This window comes from Leucopleurus acutus, assembly GCF_964270905.1.
Source record: "Leucopleurus acutus genome assembly, chromosome: X".
NCBI classification, from domain to species: Eukaryota; Metazoa; Chordata; class Mammalia; order Artiodactyla; family Delphinidae; genus Leucopleurus; species Leucopleurus acutus.
The window spans coordinates 42,828,368-42,847,883 of NC_139148.1; the positions used below are offsets into that span (position 1 = coordinate 42,828,368).

At 49.5% G+C, this 19,516-nt stretch overlaps 1 protein-coding gene across 2 annotated transcripts; it reads left to right on the forward strand.

Annotated features, from left to right (window-relative positions):
- Positions 1 to 734: 734 nt before the first annotated feature.
- On the forward strand, positions 735 to 15,847 carry PPP1R3F (protein phosphatase 1 regulatory subunit 3F; the record flags this gene model as incomplete). 2 transcript variants are annotated; one of them, XM_082864673.1, is made up of 4 exons in its annotated part: positions 735 to 1,735; positions 11,281 to 11,336; positions 11,555 to 11,637; positions 14,552 to 15,847. In XM_082864673.1, the coding sequence occupies 4 exons, from the start codon at positions 735 to 737 to the stop codon at positions 15,845 to 15,847; spliced, it is 2,436 nt and encodes an 811-aa protein (XP_082720799.1). The 2 variants fall into 2 exon arrangements, with proteins under 2 accessions (XP_082720799.1, XP_082720800.1); XM_082864674.1 differs by having other exon boundaries at positions 11,558 to 11,637.
- Positions 15,848 to 19,516: the final 3,669 nt, after the last annotated feature.

Sequence of the window (19,516 nt, forward strand, 5' to 3'; positions counted from 1 at the left end):
CCTCTCTTCCTCGCTCTCGCCTTCATCACCCACCCCATTGGCTATTCCCCTCCAGTCCCGCCTCCGAGGCCGCTCACATACCGCCTCTTGGTCACCTTTTGGTCTCCGTATTGGCTAGTTCCGCCCTGGCACCGCCCCTTGAAGGCGTAGTGCACACTCACAAGACTCCCCATTGGCTCGCTGCAGCCATTATCGTCATCCCTCCTCTACGTCACCGCTGCACGGCTCCCCATTGGCTGTTCGCTGTCTCTACCTTCCGTCCCACTACCTACGCAACCCATGGATCTCCTACTGTTCCGGCCTCTCCGTTCGCTCCCTGCTGCTCCCATCGCCTGTAGCCATTCCGTTTTCCCTGCCGCTCCCACGCCGCTCCCGCTCACACTTCCCCATTAGCTGTCCTACTTCTGCTCTCTTCATCCCGGACCCCGCACCCCCCCATTCACGCATCCCCATTGATCTCCGATCATCCCGCCTCCTACACCGCCCACTCTCGGGTATCCCCATTGGCTGCGTGCTTCCCCTGCACTCGCTTCACCGTCTACGTCACGCGTGCGCGGCTCCCCATTGGCTCTCCGCTATACCTGTCGTCTCGCCGCCTACGACCCCCCTCCCCGTGAGTCGTATCCCCCTCCCCCCGGCCCTGGCCTTCCCATTGGCTGCCCGCCCCTTCAGGCCCTGCCCCCGCCGGTCCCGCTGCCGGTGCCGTCGGTGCCGCCGCCGCCGCCGCCGCCGGTATGGCGCGCACGGCCCCTGTGGAGCCCCCGCTGCGGCATCCCGCGCCCCCCTCGCCGGCCGCGGGCGAGCCCCGTACCTCAGTCGAGGCAGCGGTGGCCCCGCGGAGGGTGCTGTTCGCCGACGAGGCCCTGGGGCTGCCGCTGGCGCAGCTGCGCCGCTACCGGCCGTGGGGCGGGCCCGGGGCGGGCAAGATGGCGGTGGCGGCCGGGCAAGATGGCGTCGGCGGCGGGGCTGACGAGGACGACGATGGCGAGGATGGGGATGAAGGGGAGGAGGAAGAGGAGGCTTGCCCCGAGCCCTCGCCGCTGTGCCCCGTTCCCGCTGGCGGGGGGTTTTACCTGGTGCCCACATTTTCGCTGCCGCCCGCGCCGGGCCGTCTGGAGCGCTTGGGGCGCGTCATGGTGGAGCTGGAGGCACTGCTGCCGCCTCCCGGAGCGGTCCCCGGGGGTGCCGGGGTGTGGGTGCCTGGGGGGCGCCCGCCGGTGCTGCGCGGGTTGGTCCGCGTGCTGAACCGCTCCTTTGAGAAGGCGGTGCACGTGCGGGCCTCACACGACGGCTGGGCTTCCTTCTGCGACCACCCAGCGCGCTACGTCCCGCGCAGCCCGCCGGGGGCAGGAGCGGGAGGACCAGGAGCAGGAGATCCCATCCTGGATCTGGGCCTTGGCTTGGGCCCCGGCCAGGCGCCCGCCTCCTCGCCCGACGACGGCGGCCGCACCGACCGCTTTGCCTTCCAGCTGCCCTTTGCTGAGGGTGCGGGCGATGGGGCGCGCCTGGACTTCGTGGTGCGCTATGAGACCCCCGAGGGCACTTTCTGGGCCAACAACCACGGCCGCAACTACACAGTCCTGCTCCGGATTGCACCCGCTCCCACACCCACTGATGCCGAAGGGCTGCCCCAGCAGCAGCAGCTGCAGCAGCTGGAGCCACAGCCCGAGTGCCAGGGTCCCGTGGAGGCTGAGGCCAGGCAGCTGAAGAGCTGCATGAAGCCGGTGAGGCGCAGGTAATGTCTGCCAGCGCCACCTCCGCCAACGCAGTGCTGTGTTTAGGATGGAGGACAAGCATTCCGACCCAGGAGCCCCTGAGGCCTGCTCTCCAGGACAGGGAGGAGGGCGCATTCAGTCAGTCGGTCAAAGAGTAATGGAGACCGAACATGTGCTAGGCTGTGTTTTAATTACTGGGGTTTCATTCATTTATTGAATTGCACTGTAAAGCCCTGAACAAGACAGACATCTTACCTGCCCTCAGGGAGCATACAGGCTTTTATGAGAGACAGTTTGAAAAAACCAGCAGGTGGATAAGATACAGACGAATAAGTTTAGCTGCTGAGAGGAAAGTAAAATAGAGTAAGGGGACAGTTTGGGAGGGAATAGCTGCTTTAGGTAGGGTGTTTGGGGAAGGCCTTTGAGAAAGTGAGTCCTGGATGCTGATAAGAGTTATGCACAGATATGGGGAGGGAGAGAGTTTGTAGAAAAGGGAACAAGGAGGACTTTCTGAGAGGTACTGTGTAAACAGCCTTGAATGATAAAGAGGAATAGTTTTGCACACATAATGGGAGCAGAGGTGTTCTAGGGAGAGAGAACAGCAAGTGCAAAGGTCCTGAGGTGGGACTGAATCTGGTGTGAACGAAGGGTAGTGTGCTGGAGCGGAGAGAACAGCAGTGATATGGTAGTGTGGACCAAGGTCCTTACCAGTGGGAGGCAGGGAATCTGATCCCCATTTGATGGAGCAGGAAGCCAGAGTTCTAGAGGGAGAAACTGGTTGAGGAAGTGATGGCTCCTGGCTTTTCCAGTTTGGCCATGTCTGACCTTGAAGCCTGTGCAGTCTCTCTACTGTTTTGCTCTAATTTAGTCTGATAGCTCCTGTGGAGTTGAGGGGCTGAGCCCCTGCTCTCACAAGAAGCAGTGGCTCTGGCAGAGGCAGAACCAGATGGGCCTGGACTGGAAGCTCTTTACCTTTGTTTTTGCTGTACCACCTGTGACCATTCAGGGCTTGGGAGAAGGAACCACTTAACCCCAGAAGCCCCTGATACAAGATCCTCCTGGGTTTTCCCAAGTTCTTGAGTTCTTGAAGAACTCAAGCCATGAGTTCTTCAAGAGTAGCAGCGAGGCCTGATTTTGGGGGGAATCACCTAAGTCTAACCTGGGATAAGTAGATTCTCCAAGCACATGTGGGAAATGCATACATTTCCCTGCTCCTGGGAGGACTGGAAATGGGAATGGGAAAATGCTGTTTGGACCTTGTATATGCTTGATCAGAAGCCTCTGGCTGCAGCAAGATGTTTGTGATCCTGGAAGGGCCTTAGGCTGTGAGTGGTTCAGAAGGGTCTAGCTTGGGGCTTGTGGGCAGATGTGCCTGGGTAAGTGAGCAAGCAGACAAGTACCTACTTACCAACCTGTGTTGGTAACAGTAACCTGAGACTATCTGAGCAGGGTAGGCAGCATGGCTTTCCTTACAGGTGTAAGAGTGTGGATTCTGACATCAGTGCCTGGGTTCAAATCCCAGTCCTGTCATCTGTTAGCCTTATGATCTTGGCCAACTATTTAACCGCACTGTGCCTCAGTACCCTCATCTGTAAAGCAGAGAGAATTATTGCAGCTACTTCACAGGAGATGAGTAAGAGCACTCAGAACCAAGCCTGGCTCTTAGTAGTGCCGTATAGGTGTCGGTATTAATGCTTAGGGAATCACAGATAGTTCCTTGGATTCCCCTCCCAAACTCTGCTCTGTCCATCACCAGCTGTGTAGCCTTGCCTCAGTTTCTTCATCTGTGAGCCTCCGTTTTCTCATCTGCTAAAGGGGAACTACAGTCAATTTGTGTGCTTGGATTGGACGCAGCAAGCATGGGCAAGGTAACTGAAGCATGGTGTTAGCTTTGAAAGATTAACAGTGGCCAACATTTACTGATCTCTGTGTTGAGAGCTTCAAGTTTGTTCTCTCCTGAGTCCCACTGTGCATGCTGTGTGGTGTAGGTGCTATGGTTATGCCCATTTAATAGAGGGGGAAACTGAGGTAGCTCAGAGAAGTGAGCCAGCTTGTTCAAGTACACTCAGCTAGTGAGTGATAGGACCAGGGAGGAGACGGTAGGGACGTTTTTTAAAAACTACTGTTCCTCTTGAAGGCCTGATAGGATTCAGGGCAAATTCTGCATTTCGCTCCAGGTGTTCCCATGTTCCTAGCATGTCTTGCTTTCCTTCTAGCTTTTTTTTTTCCTTTATTGATCTTAAGTGTGAAGCTCAATAGATTTTTACATATGTATGCCCTTGTGAAACCATCACCCAGATCAAGATATCCAGCCATTCCAGTGCCCCTCGCCTTAATTTCTGTCACTTTTCCTGAGTCGTCATTCCAGCTGGCTGTCGTGGGAGCCTTGTCTGTAAGACGTGTCAGTTTGGGTAACAGAGTTTGGTCATTTTAGAGTGTGAAAGGAAGGGAACAGAGAAATCAAAAGCTTGCAGGGCCAAGGTGGGTGGGAGGGTGTTTTTCTTTTAACATACATGGGTGGTTTTAAGGAGAAATTGAAGCAGCCCGTTCAGACAATTGTTTTGGTATCTGGCCCCAGGTCTGTGGTTCCTAACATGACTTATGATATTATTTTAAGTGGGCAGATGGCTTTTCGATAGCTTCTTTATCTTGATCTCAGCTCTTGCAAAGGGGAGGTCGGTGCTCATTGCAAGATCAGCGATAAGATTTTCTTTGTAGGTCGGTGGCTTTCTTGGCGAGTACATTTCAACTTATTATTGTTTTAAAACCTGCGTGCTGCCGGTGACTTGGAGTGCTGTTGGAGAACAGCCGCTGCCTGCGACCCAGCCCTTCTGGGAGGTGGTAAAGGATCTTAGGGGATAGCCTCAGCCTGCGGGAGCCCTGTTGTAGAGGGCTTCCCATTCCGGAAGTGTTGCCTGCAGGTCCACTGTGCACCAGCACAGCCACGTCACGTGGGGACACAGGAGAAGTCTGTGCTAGCCCTCGGGATACAGCTCAGAAACTGAAATGGCTGCATTCCTCGAGTTGCTGGCCCAGGCTTTTGATAACCCTTAGGCTTAGAGCTGATCCATCAACAAGCATTTATTGAGGGCCTACCATGTGCTGGGCACAGTGCTAGGTTCAAACAGGGCCAAAGCTGCAGACTGGCGCTAAGATGTCAAAGGGCTGGTGGTGGAACCGGGTGGGAGGGGCAGGGATGGAGGGTTTGTTGTACAAGACCTGGCAGAGACCCTGCGGAGTATTTGCGTGTACAGTCTCATCTAATCCTTTCAGCATTCCCTGTGAGATAGATGGTTTCGATCCCTCTTTTCTGGATGAGCAAACCGAGGCTCCCAGAGTCCAAAATCCCAGGGCTGGTGTGGGGAGGAGAGCCCTCCAGGTCTGCCTTGGCTTAACACCCTTGGGAGGTGTCCTATTCCTTTTAAAAATAAAGACCAAGAGAGTTGCAGCATGGCTTTTGAGCACCCCATGACCTCTCCCCCAGTCTGGCCTCCAGGGCATCTAGTCTCACTTCATGCCATCCTCTGCCTTCTGAGCTTCTGTCACTGTGGTCTTTCCAAGGTGCTTTCCCCCTTCCTGCCTCAGGGCCTTTGTCCATGCTGTTTCCCTCATCAGGAATGTTGGTCCGGTTCCCACTGCAGTCTCATTTTGATCCTTCAGTTCTAAGAGTGCTTCCTCCTGGAAGCACTTCCTCCTGGAAGCACTTCCTCCTGGAAGCATCCCAACCACCTCAGGCCCGGGTCTTTTTATAGCAACTGACCAGCCAAGCAGGCAAGCCCTGTTAGAGAATGTCATAGAGCAGAGGAGATGAGCATTGCCACAAATCCAGGGTCATTTTCCACCCTGCCTCGCAGTCCTACTGTTTTATTCTGATCCACTCTTGTCTCGTCCCTGAGGTGACTCTTTCAAATGTTCTTTACCTTCAGACTTCCTGCTTCAAAAAAACAAGTAGAAACTATAAGAATGGAACTCCCCACAATTTGTAGCCCCCAAGCCTGCAAACTGATTTCCCTCCTTTGTGTTACAGGGGAGGAGGGGGGTCCTTTTCCTCCCTCAGGCCAGTCTCCCCATTTGTGCCCTGGGTTCCATTTTTCTGCCACTTGCTCCAGAACCTGACATAATCAGTTACCCTTTCTCTCCTGGCAGCTTTTCACTGCCCTCCTCGCTTGAGCCTTTCTATTGGCCTTTATACATGCCAGTGTCTCTGCTGTCTTAGAAATCTGTGCTTTGACCCCACCTCTGTCCCCACTGCTCCTGGCCAGCACCCAATCACCCTTCTCCCCTTCACTGTCGACCCCCCTCTAAAGAGTGGCCTACACTTGTCTTCTCCACTCACTTCTGCCCCTGCATCTGCCAGATTCCATAGGTGGTTTTTTGGTGTTCTTGAAGTGGTTGAGCACTCCTATTTAAAACACTTTCTTCCCTTGCCTTGGGACCATCCTCTGCTGCTTTTCCTCTGAACTCTCTGGTTCTTCTCTTTCTCCCTACTCTTTCCTTCAGCCTCATACATAAAAACTCAGTATCTCTACTTGGCTGATGTCTCAAAGATGCCTCAAGCTCCCCTTGTTCGAGATTGACTCCATCACCTCCTCCATAGAGTCCTCAGCAGCCCCTCGCTCCCTGACCCCTCCATTGCTCATTTTCCTTCTAAGCATCTTAAGCCCTCCCTTACCCTGTAGTCTGGGCCAAGGCCCCTTGTTCTAGGGCATTCTTTCCTTTTCTGAAGGCCCTGACCTCAGTTTGTAGTTAGACCTTCATTAGGGGATTATCGGATGACCCTCTCTGCCCTGCTAGACTGTAAGCTCCGTGAGGGGTAGGGACATGGTCTGCTTTTGTTCACCACTGTATTCCCACAGGGCCTGCCACGGTGCCTGGCACTTAACAGGTGCTCAATAAATGTTTGTTGAAAGAATGAGTGTGAGTATCTTTTTTTGATGTCTTCCTGCACGCTAAATTGTAAGCTTCCTAGTCGGGTTTGCTCACCATTGTGTCTCCAGAGTCTGGCCCTGGGCTGATGCACAGTAAGCCCTCAATGATTTTCAGGTGTACCTGTAGCTGAATGGATGGGGACCCAACTTGCTATCTGAGTTGGCAGTTGGGAAATCAGAACAATCAAAGTCGAAACAGGATGGGCCAGGGGTCATCTTAGTTGTCTGGAGTGAGGATTTTAGTGTGAAAGTGATCCTCTTTTATTCCACGGAAAACTGATAGGGCATCATGGTCGAGGATGTGGGCCTGAGGCCACGTGTTATGAAAGCAGCACAGCCAGAATCTGAGCTGGGTGCTCCTGCTCTGGTGCCCCAGTTCTCAACTGCTGTGCCGGGCTGGGTGATGTGTCTTACCAGCTGGGCAATGCTGGGCAAGTTGCTTTCCTCTTCAGAGCCTCAGTTTCTCTCTGTGGGAATTTGGAGTGGAGTACTGTTTGTTAAGCACTTTAAAGGCGACTTTCAAATATTTCCTCAATCTGCCTAACAGCTCTCTGAGGTAAGTATTACTATTATACCCTCTTCACAGATGAGGAAATGGAGGCACAGAGAGGTTAAGTAACTTGCTCCAGGTCACACAGCTGGTAGGTGGCAGAGCTGGGGTTATTCAAAACTACATGTCATGACCCTTTATTAAGATGTGAAATAAATTTACTGGATTCCAACAAACATTAAAAAAATAGCATAGAAAATAATGAGTGCATCACAACATGTAGTAAAGGTAAGTTATCTCATTCAAAGAACAACTGGTTTTCAGAGATATGTATATATGGGTGTGTGCTGGGTTATGATGTAAAACGTATTTCTTACCGTGGGTCACGGCCAAATGAATGAAGTCATTGCTGTAGCAGAAGCTCATAGCACAACAAACTGCTCAGCTTCCTCCCTCTGCCCTACTGGATTGTCCATAAGTCCCAGAACTGACACTGACACAGACTAGCTGGGGAAGACAGAGCAGTACCCCACATAACTTGGTGGCTTTCACAGCCTCCTTCAAACCCTGTTGTTTTTAGAAAGCAGATGGCTCAGGGTAACTGGGATTCCAAGTATCTCGGGCAGATTTCCGAAGACACCTGTCCCCTCGGAGAGTCAGCGTTATCTTCAGGCTGACTGCATGGGAGCTGGGGTCTGCTGAGTTTCCCTTTGGGTTTCAGTGCATGACCCACTTTGGGCTGGTCAGGTTCTTTGAAAACACGAGTGTTGGGGGTGCTCTCAGAGGACTTGGGTGGTGGTGGCAGTGATGTGACTGCTCTGAAAGTCTGCTTTGCTCTTCTCCACAGAGGTTGTCAGCCCTCACTTGCTCACTCACTCTCTGACTGTGGCGATTGACTTTTTTGTTCTGTCTTGGCTGGCCTAGGCTGGGGCCCACAGCACCTCTTTCTGAAATCTCACACCCTGGTCTCTCTGGGTGCCTTCTGAGGTCAGGCCATTGAGTCTCCTGATGGCAGGAAGACTTTTCACACCCAGGAGACAGGCATGCAGGCCTGACACGGCCCATCCTAGACTACACTGTCTTGACTAGTTCTCGCGAGAGCACCCAGAGGATGAGTGCCCAAGATGCCCCCTGGTCTGTGCTCCAGTTCGTGACTGCCCACTGCCCTTGAGGCAATACCACGTGGCGTGTGTGGGGTTGGTGCCAAAAGAGCAAGTTTCCTTCTCGAAAATTAGCAAGCATACGGGAGGTACAGTTTTGTTCTTAATCTCCCTCCCCATTTTTCTAAGAACCCCTCTTCTCTGTTACTGATTAGTGAGTCAGTATACATTTGTACTCCATTTCTTTCACTATCCTCCTTTTGATTAAAGTCATAGCTGCCTCCGAATATTTACTGTGAAAGACAGTTCAAGGATATTTAGTGTTTTTTTTTTAAGCCCACAGTTTCACACACTGTCTTCAAAATGGAACCCTCTTTGGATGTTATCAGTGAGGTGTGTAGTTAATAGTAGGTGTAGATACTGTTCCTTGAGCCTCAGTTTCTGCATTTGGGAACAGTTTCTGCAAAGGGAAGGGTGTTGCTTTGAAGGAGAGATGTGAGGGTTTTCAAATGACTTGGTGTATCAATGAAAAGGGCCCACGGTGGAGGAGGTGAACAATAGATGCTGTGCCTCCTGCTTTCATCTCTCTGACTTTGGAAGTAGGGAGAGTGACCTGTGTACTTCTGCTGACTTCGTGGATTTGGGGATTGGCTGAATTACTTGACGTGATTTTTGGATGTTCCCCCTCTTCTCACCCTCCCCGGCTTTGGAAGAGATGTTCTGGGGGCTGAAGGATTTGTTTTGTATTTGTTTTTCTTCTCTCTCTTTTTCCTTCAAATGGACCATGAAGTTCTTTTCCTGCTGGTTGGCTGCATCCTGAGTTCCCCTCTCTTCTCTCTCATGTACATCTAGGACTCTGGAGTGGCTTTTAGAAGCCTGGTTATCATGCACCTGCACTGGGCCAGATGGCAGGGGAAGGCTTGCCTAGCCCTGCCCTGGGAGGAGGGCTGCCTCTCTGTTTGTTTGCGGGTCTTGAGGATGCTTGCTTTAGAAGACCCTAGGAAGATGACATTTTCTCTAATGAAGGACTACACCAGCAAAAGAAGTCAGCAGAAATTGTGTTGGGCCACAAATCCAAAGACCTGGATTTTTGACCTACTAAGGGGAGTGGTGCAGAGCCAAGCCAATTTGCTCCAAATCCCCCTTTCTCATCCGTGAAGTGCAGGAATTGATGGCTGGGCTCCTGGAGTCACCTACTTCATGCCCTGTAGTCTTCTGACTCAAATACCTCTGGTGTGATGTGTGAGCCCTAGTCTGTGGAGAAAACCAGATGGTCCCTTCCAGATCTTCCAGACTCTAGATCCATGTACATGGTTCAAGCTTCCTCCCCAAGGTGCTAATAAAAACCAGTTCTTGCAGCTATTTCTGTGTCTGGTGGTCTCCTAGCCACATGTCCCCTGAAGGCAGGGAAACTGGGAATGAGAGTGTGGGCAAAAGGCAGATCAAAAGCAAAGCTTGAATGAAGGTGGAGGGAGGGATCTTGTCTATTATTGCTGCCTCTTTCTATCTGCCCTGGAAAGGATTGGAGATGAGGCTGTGGTGAGACCCCAGCCTCCCTCATCCAAGAAGCAGCAGTTTGTTGGTTGAGAGCACAGACTTAGGAGCTGAATGACCTGGGTTTCGATCTTTGCTGCATGACCTTGCCATTTACTTGGCTTCTGTTTCACCATCTGTAAGATGAGGATAATAAAACTGCCTACTTCAAAAACGTAAAAGTACCTATCTCATAGGGTTCTCATGAGAATTAAATGAATATATGTGAAGCTATGCTATGAAGTACCATAGTAAGCACTATATTCAGGTCAGCTAGTGATATTCTGTTTCTGTAGGTAATTGTGAAGGGAACTGATTATGTGTTTTCAAAAAAGTTGCAACCACTTACCGAAATGTCAACATCATCCTGTTACTTCTGAGGAAGAAAAAAGGTTTGAGTTATTACCTCAGCTCTTTTCAGGTCTCCGCATGTGTTTTAGTTAATGGTTCCCTCATTTGCCTTAATTTGTAAGCAGTTGATACTCATTGGTGAGAATGAGAACAGCGATTTCTCCATGATCCTCATACCCTCACCCCTGGCAGGGACTGACTGAAATACCCTTGGTTTCCACCACTCAGACCTTGGGTCTGACTTGCCTGGCAAATGAGGAAAAAGACCAACAAATATCTATGCTTGATTCAGCCCCTGCTCTGTGCCAGGCCCTGGTGTCTGGCTTGATGTCCTCATTTCCCTCGACTGCCCTGTGCTTGGTGTACACATGCTGGCTCCCCTGTGCTCCGTTTTAAGGTGAGGAGGGTGAGGTTCAGGGAGGTTAAGTGCCCTGCCAGGCTGATACGGCGATGGGTGGAGGGTTGGCGGAGGGACCTAGGCCTCTGTGATCTCAGGTTACTGCCTTTTCTGCTGACCTCCTTCCCATTCTCCAGTTGCTTCCTTCCTTCCCTTTGCTGTTTCCTGTGCCCCACAGTCCTTGCTTGCCCTTTCTTGGAAAAGATGGTTTCCTCCACAGCCAGAAGTATACTCTAAAGAAATGATCCAAAATGTTCATTAAGCTATGCCCAATGATGTCTGCCAAAGTCTGCTTTGTGGGAGCAAGATGAAGGAAACAACCTAGCTGCCTAGTAGGAAGGGAATGGCTACGTACATTAAGGTCAGCCCATGTGATGGGGGTAGTAAGCAGCCATTTCAAATGTTTACAAAAGTATGTAATGCTGCTTCTTACTGTTAAATGGACAAAGCCAGCTGCAAAATTATGCCCGCAGAATCTAAACGATTCACAGAATGTGTGGAATGAAATTTTCCAAAATGGTAACGATGGTTGCCTCTGGCTGATGTGTGACTTTTCTCCTGCTTCCTTACGCTTTCCTGTATTTCGTCAATTTTCTACAGTGAGTGTGTAGGACTTTATGACCAGAGGATAGAAAGAGGCAGCAGAAGAGAAAACAGCAGCTGTCAGGTGAGGGTGGGCCAGCAGAGAGGCTCAGAAGGTGCCGGTAGGTGGCAGAACCGGCCTTTCAGGGCATCAGATCCATGCATTCTCTCCTCCGCCCCACAGGCCTAACGAGGAGGAGCTGAGGATGAAGAGTGCAGACGATAATACCCCTGCTGTGGGTAAGCAATTGGCAGGCTGGGGACTTTTAGCTTATATTTACCATTTCTTTCTTCCTCCCCTTTTCTTTCTCCACAAATTAAGAGGCACCTTCTGCCTTAGACTGTCACAGAAAGCTTCAGAGGCAAATCTGCCAGTTGGCTAGAAGAGTATATTTTCTTAACCAAACCAGGCTTGTTTATACCCTTGCCTGGCCCCGACGCTGTCCTCTTCTTTCCAGCAGAGCGTCCTGATGTCCAGGAGCCAGTGGGTCCCTTGGTGGCCCCCACGCCTCTCCGTCCGTGGCCCCAGATGACACTTCAGGTAAGCAGGCCTGGCAGCCTCTGGATGGACAGCCCGATGGGAGGCTGGGTGGTGAGGCTGACTTGCTCTGGGTCTCCCCTAGGTTGGGGGGTGGCCCCCCAAATCAGAACTTGGTGGCAGAAGGGTAGAATGCAGTTATTTGCCTGGGCTTATAGAAATGTCATTTGTTAGTTTAGCAAATATTTATTGAGGGCTTGCTCTGTGCCAAAGACTGTTAGGGACACTGGTAATACAGTAATGACCCAAACACTGTCTCTTCATGGGGCTCACTTACCTTTTAGTGGAGTGAGACATAATAAAACAAAATAGCAGTTAAAATATATGGTATTTTAGATGATGATGAGTGCTAAGGAAAAAAGAAAGGGATAAGGAGAGAGAGAGAGTGTATGTGTGTGTGTGGGGGGGGTGTTGGGGGAGGGAAGACGTTTGCAACTTCAGATTGGGTGGCCAGGGAAGGCCTTGGTGGTCAGTGAGATTTGAGAGAAGATCTGAAGAAAGTGGAATAGTGAGGCATGTGGATAACTAAGGTAAGGGAAGAACATCTCAGGCAAGTGCAAAGTCCTCAAGGCGGGGCCATGGCTAGTATGTGTGAGGAACAGTGAGGAGGAGGCCGTGCAGCGGAGCAGAGTGAGTGAGGGGGAGCGGTAGGAGGTGAGGTGGGAGAAGTGGAGGCACAGATCACATGGGGCCTCACGGGCCATGGAGAGGACTCTGGGTTTTACTCTGAATGACAGGGGAGCCGCAGGAGGGTCTTGAGCAGAGGAGGGCCATGATCTGACTTAGGATTTAACAGGCTTCCTCTGGCTGCTGTGAGGAAAATAGACTGCAGGGTTGAGGGTGGAAGCTGGGGGACCCTGAGGAGGAGGCCACTGCAGTGGTCCAGGTGAGCGATGCTGGTGCTGGCAGGGAGATAGAGAGATTCTAGAGATGTAAGTGTGTGTGTGTGTGTGTGTGTGTGTGTGTGTGTGTTAACTTTTTATTACAAAGATTTTCAAACATATAACAGTAAAGAAACTGGGAATTCCCTGTCAGTCCAGTGGTTAAGACTCCGTGCTTCCACTGTACAGGGCATGCGTTTGATCCCTGGTCGGGGAACTAAGATCCCACATGCCATGCGAGTGGCCTAAAAAAATAATTATAAATAATAAAAGTAAAGAAACCAGTATAATGAATCCATATATACTCATCACCCAGCTTCAACAAATTTCAACACGTCCATTCCTACATTTCTCTGTACCCCAGCCCCTCCTCTCACCTTCCCTATGGAATTATTTTGGAAAAAATCCAGACTTTATGTCATCCTTGAATACTTTGGTTTGTATTTCAGAAAATTAAGCACTCTTTACAAAAACCCCACAATGCCACATTACCCCTCAGAAAATTAACAATAATTCCTTAGGATCATCAAATATTTGGTCAGTGTTCAAATTTCCTTGTCTCATAGGTGTTTTAGGGTCCGAACAAGGTCAATACATTGTATTTGGTTGATGGGTCTTTTTAGATTTTTAAATCTGTCTCACTTTTCTTGCAATTTGTTTGTTGAAGAAGCCTTGTTTGTCCTATAGAGTTTCCCACAGTCTGGATTTGGCTGATTGCATCCACGTGGAAACACATTTCTACTCCACTTTTATTAATTTATTCTATTTAATTAATTTCATCTAGTATTAAATTTAATTACTATTACTTTTATTAAATATAACCTGTTATTATTAAATTAATTTAAATAGAATTGATTCTACTTAATTCTATTTCCATTTTATTTATTAGCTGGAATTCTTCTCTAAAGAAAAACTTTCTCACATCAACTATTTGGCTACCTTGAGCATATATGCCCTGAGGGTATATAGTTTATATAGAAAAAGCTGGATAAATACTTAAAAACTTCCCTTTTATTTACCAGTTTTCAGAAGAAATGAACTTCTCCAAAGGTGACCAATTAAGGGTTTTAAGTTTTGGGGTGGCATTAATAACTCATAAATTTTAAACATATTTGATGAGTTTCAACCCATTGCACCTATTTATTTATTTTGACACTTAAATTGAATTGTCTCTGGCCAGTGGGAGCTTATTTTCATTGGCTCTAGAGTTTTGTTTTTTTGTTTTTTTTTTTTTTTTGCGGTACGCGGGCCTCTCACCGTTGTGGCCTCTCCCGTTGCGGAGCATAGGCTCCGGACGCGCAGGCTCAGCGGCCATGGCTCACGGGCCCAGCTGCTCCGCGGCATGTGGGATCTTCCCGGACCGGGGCACGAACCCGTGTCCCCTGCATCGGCAGGCGGACTCTCAACCACTGCGCCACCAGGGAAGCCCTCTAGAGTTCTTTTGATACATCCCCAACATTCTTTGAGCACTTTCTCACATTCTTGTATGTCAAAATGTCCCAGCCTCATCTTGTACTTTCCCTGCCCCGAACCTGGGAACAGTCATTTATTTCAGAAGCCCTGATTCCTTTCAGTGGAGAATGGTATTTAGAAACCAAGATCTGGGTGCTAGATGTGCTTGTTGCTACTAGATTGGTCATTGTTTCTAGGCCTTGTCAAAAGACAGAGCTAGGAAATAAATTTTGTTTAAAAGAGAAAATACATGAATTCATATGGATATTCTGGATATGTTTTGGAGGTCAACCAACAGTAGTTACTGATAGTCATTCACCAGATATTGGTGCCCACTGAATTTCTCAGCTTTATGATCTACAGGAAGCCCCCTTTTATTCCACCTAATTTTGTTATTTTAATATAGACGTAGTCTTTGGAGTTAAGAAAATTATAGTTCTTTATGGAGTTTTCACTTGGAAACACCTGTGGGGCTGGATGTGCGCTGTCACCAGTTCTCACTGTCTCTGCTTGTCCCACCCCTTCCTCTTCTTCATTCCCTTCCCTTTCTCTCCCCTCCCTCCCCCCTCCCCCTATGGCTCCAGGTTTCTGAAGTTACAGTGACTGGCAAACCCCCAGAGGAAGGTGATGTTCCCAGAAGCAGTCCACCTGTGGCTTTCACAGAGGTCCCCCAGGCACCGGCCATCAGGATTCCCCTCTCTTCCTCCCTCTGTGGCCTGGGTGGCTCTCCCAGGGACCAGGCCTCGGGGCCCGATGCAAGTGAGGGGGCAGCTGGGCCTTTCCTGGAACCCAGCCAGCGACAGGTGGAGGCTACGTGGGAAGTATCCAGAGAGAATGGAAGGGGCCGAAAGGACCCCATAGTGGGAGCTATCATGGATGAGACCCCTGGGGGTCTGGAGGTCGTGAGTGGGTTGGAGGAGCTGCTTGGCGAGGACACCATTGACCAGGAGCTGGAGCAGCTCTACCTGTCCCACCTGAGCCGCCTGCGGGCTGCCGTGGCTGCTGGTGGGACAGGAGGTAGTGGGGAGGGCCCCACAGATGGGGGGGTATCTCCCAGCCATCCCCTGGGCGTACTCACGGACCGCGACCTGATCTTGAAGTGGCCTGGCCCCGAGCGGGCCCTGAACAGTGCCCTGGCTGAGGAGATCACGCTGCACTATGCCAGGCTGGGGCGTGGTGTGGAGCTCATCAAGGACACCGAGGACCCTGATGAGGAGGGGGAGGGGGAAGAGGGGCTCCCCATCATACCCTCCAGCCCAGAAGGGGACACCCCCAAGGAATCGCCTCCGGAAATCCTCTCTGGGGCCCATCCTGTGGTAGCCACTATGGGAGATGTGTGGCTCCCGTGGGCAGAAGGCTCAGGATGTAACAGCCCTGTGGTTCTGAGTATGGAGGGTCAGTTCACTGGGGCTCCAGAGAAGGGGATGGGCAAGGACTCTGACTCTTTGCATGTGAATAGGGTGATAGCTGGGGTGACTGGGTCACCAGGGGGGACAGAAGTCCAGATGGAGTTTACCACTGAGTTGGCAGACAGATCGGTTTCTATATTCGGCAAGGAGCCAGCTGCTCCAGTCCTGCAGGGGCAAGATCTCCCCCTCCTTGGTTCCTTGGGGGCTGAAGTCTGTCCTTCCAGCCTGGCCAGGCCCCATGTGAGCTCCCAGGATGAAGAGGGTTCAGGCCCAAGCCTTGAGCCCCCAAAGAGGTCTCCAACCCTAGCAGCCCCTGCAGAGAGTGTGTGTGTATTGCCTCCCCAGCTCTGGGGGCCCTTGACCCAGACTCTGGGGGTCCTGGCTGGGCTGGTGGTGGTCCCTGTGGCTCTGAACAGTGGTATGTCCCTCCTGGTGCTTGCGCTGTGCCTCTCTCTGGCCTGGTTCTCGTAGGAGCTGCTTGTGAGATCAGCAATAACAGGCTTCCCCCTCTCTGGGGAGGGGTAGCCCCTCCCCCCAGAGGGTTCAGATGGGATGTGTGGCCTGTACAGCGAAGGGTCCTTTGCTTCTGAGAATGCTTGACTGGAGAGAGGCCTTCCTGTCCCTTAGCTCTCCAGTCAGCGTGGGGCTCCCTGCGGTGATACCAGTGGAGAGAAACAGCATGGGTGGATGGTGTGAGTGAGAACTTTCAGAATGGAACTGGGCATGTCCTCCCTTCCCATCCCGCCCCCCCCCCAAGCCTGTATTTATTTTTGTATAATTCTCTGGATGAGGGAGAGTGGTCATGAGCTGGTCTTGGGGCACAATTACCCAGAGATATATTTATTAACAGCCAACCTGTGCAACCTGCTGGAGCTTTATTTTTAATTTAATTTATATAGAGTACCTATTATTATATGCCACAATACAGCTCTATGAGAAACGATGTGTCTTGTTGTGCAATGTTCTCCTGTTCGGGTCTGAATGTGCAGGGTGGTCACGTTCTGTGGGAGGACCACGGTGGGGAGTGGGTAGGGGTGGGTGGGATGTGGTCATTGCCTGCTGCTGCTGCTTCAATATGTCCTTGAGGATCTGTGTCACCTCAGCTTATGGTACTAATCCATGTGGTCTGGTGGTCTTTGGGGGGCAGGTCCTTTGGTCTTTTTCACATTCTGCCAGGGAGGGAGGAAGAATGGTGGCCACATGAGTGTTTGGTGTCACATACATGACTGCATGACATGTGGTCAGCTGTGGTTGAGGGGATATTTGTTGTGGATCAGCCACAAGGTTTTGAGGTTAGTGGGAAAAAAACCCCAAAACACAGCCTTTGACACTAGCAGGGAGAGCCCTCTGCCCTCAAGATTGAGGAGGCCTCAGAAAGGACAGAGGACTTAATGTGCTGTGAAAAATTCATTTCAGAGTTGCTGTCCACAGACATTGCATTCTAACTCAAAACTGGAAACCCAGAAGCTTTGAAAGAAAGGCTAGATGTATATACTGCATGCAAATAAAAAACTCTGCATAGCAAAATAAAACACCATATATTTGTTTGCTTCCTTTCACAGCAAAACTTTATACCAGCTTTCTTCAATCCTTCTCCCCCAGGGCTCCAGTGCTTTTCCTTAACCACAATTGGATTTTTTGCCCAACCACTTCAGCAAAAGTGCTGAAGTCACTGATGATATTCACATTGTTCTATCAACAGTCAAGTCTCAGACCTCGTCTTACTTGACCTATTGGCAGCCTTTGACACAGTTAACCATCTCCTCAGCCTTGAAATCCTTTCTTCACTTGGTTTCCAGGATACCACACTCTCGTAGTTTTCCTCTTTCCTCACTGGCCACTCTTCTAGAACACTACCTGGCACATAGTAAGTTTTCAATAAATAGCTATTGAATGAAATAAAAGAACAAACAAACGTATGTGGGAAAATATAGAGACATGGCTAGAGAACTTAGTTAGTCATTCAGTGGTTACAGCTCACTTTAGTTCCACAAGTGTTGACGTCTGCTCTGCTCTGAGGACACAGAGGAAGAAGCCCACAGTCTAGTGGGGGAGACAGACGCAGAGAAAGAATTTCAGTGCAGTGTGGTTAGTACATTAGCAGTGATGGATCCAGTGAGCTGCGGGGACCCTGGGACAGATGCTTAGTCCACTGTGGGAACTCTGGAAGCCTTCTTGGAGGATGTGGTACCTGAACTGCATTTTCAAAAACAAGAGGCGGGAATTCCCTGGTGGTCCAGTGGTTAGGACCTGGTGCTTTCACTGCCAGGGACCAGGTTAGATCCCTGGTCAGGGAACTAAGATCCTGCAAGCCGCGTGGTGCACAAACAAGCAAACCAACTCCCCCCACCCTCACCCACAACAACAAAAACACCACACAAAGCAAGAAGGAATCCACTAGGTGATGAAGGGGAAGAGAAGGCAGTCCAGTAAGAAGGAATAGTATTGCAGAGGTCTGGAAGTGGAAAACAGCTAGTGAAAACAAATTCAACACACCCATTATTTCACCTTTCAATGAGCATATTCTGACTTTGTCAAATATCAAAGTCCAGACATGTGTCTGTGGCCCTCCACTGATGTGACAATTTGCTCAATGTCCAAAAAAGCAACTTTATGCCAATTGGGTTGAAAATTAGGTAAAATGGACAAATCACTACAGACATATAACTTGCCAAAACTGTCTCCAGATGGCTTCACTGGTGAAATACTCCAGGAATAAGAATTATTATTTATAATAATTATTTATAATAATAATAATTCCAATTTTATAGAACCAATTCCAGAGTGTAGAAAAAGAGGGAGCATTCCTAATTCAATTTATGGGGCTGCTATAACCTTGATACTAAAACTTGATGAGTAAGAAAAGAATATTACAGAACAATCTCCAGAAGATAGATGTAACTATTTTAAGCTAAATGATAACTGCCTGTCTTAGTCTGTTCAGGCTACTATAACAAAATAGTGTAGACTAGGTGGCTAATAAACAACAAACATCTATTTCTCACAGTTACGGAGGCTGGGAAGTCTAAGATCAAGGTGCCGGCAGATTTGCTGTCTGGTGAGGACCAACTTCCTGGTTCCTAGACGGCTGTCTTCTCGCTGTGTCCTCACATAGTGAAGGGGCAAGGTTGCTCTCTAGGGTCTCTTTTATAAGGGCACGAATGCCATTCATGAGGGCTCCACTCTCATGACCTAGTCACCTCTCAAAGACCCTACCTTCTAATACCGTCACACTGGGGATTAGGTTTCAACATATGAATTTTGAGGGGACACAAACATTCACTCTATAGCACTGCCTAAATCCAATATATTAAAAAAGAATAATATGATCAAGTTAGATTTATTGTAAACCTGTGATGTGGTTTAGCACTTGAACTCAATCAGCATAATTTGCCTCATTAGCAGATTAAAGGAGAAAAACCACAGTCATCTTAATAAATGTAGAGAAAGGGTTAGATAAAATTCGACATCTATTCATGATTTTAAAAATCTTAGCAAATTAGTTGAATAAATTTTCTTAACGGGTATCTACAAAGATTTACAGTAAATGACAGAAGTGAAATGTTAAGAGCTTTGACATTTGGAACGTGGCAAAGATGCCTGCTATCACCATTTCTGCTCAGCATTGTACTGGAGGGTCTAGCAGGCACAGTAAGGCAAGGAAGAGAAATAAAATGTTTAAAAATTGGAAATGAAGAACAGAATTGTCATTATTTGTAGATGATACCACCGTATATTTAGAAAATCCAAAATAGTGCATGGATAAATTATTAGAATTTTTAAGAATTTAAGAAGATTTCTGATACAAAATCCATATTTAAAAATCTATTGCTTTTAGGGACTTCACTGGTGGCGCAGTGGTTAAGAATCCGCCTGCCAATGCAGGGGATACGGGTTCAAGCCCTGGTCCAGGAAGATACTACATGCCGCAGAGCAAATAAGCCCACGGGCCACAACTACTGAGCCCATGCACCACAACTACTGAAGCCTGCGTGCCTAAAGCCTGTGCTCCACAACAAGAGAAGCCACTGCAATGAGAAGCCCGTGCACCACAATGAAGAGGTGCCCCTGCTCACCGCAACTAGAGAAAGCCCGTGCACAGCAATGAAGACCCAATGCAGCCAAAAATAAATAAATAAA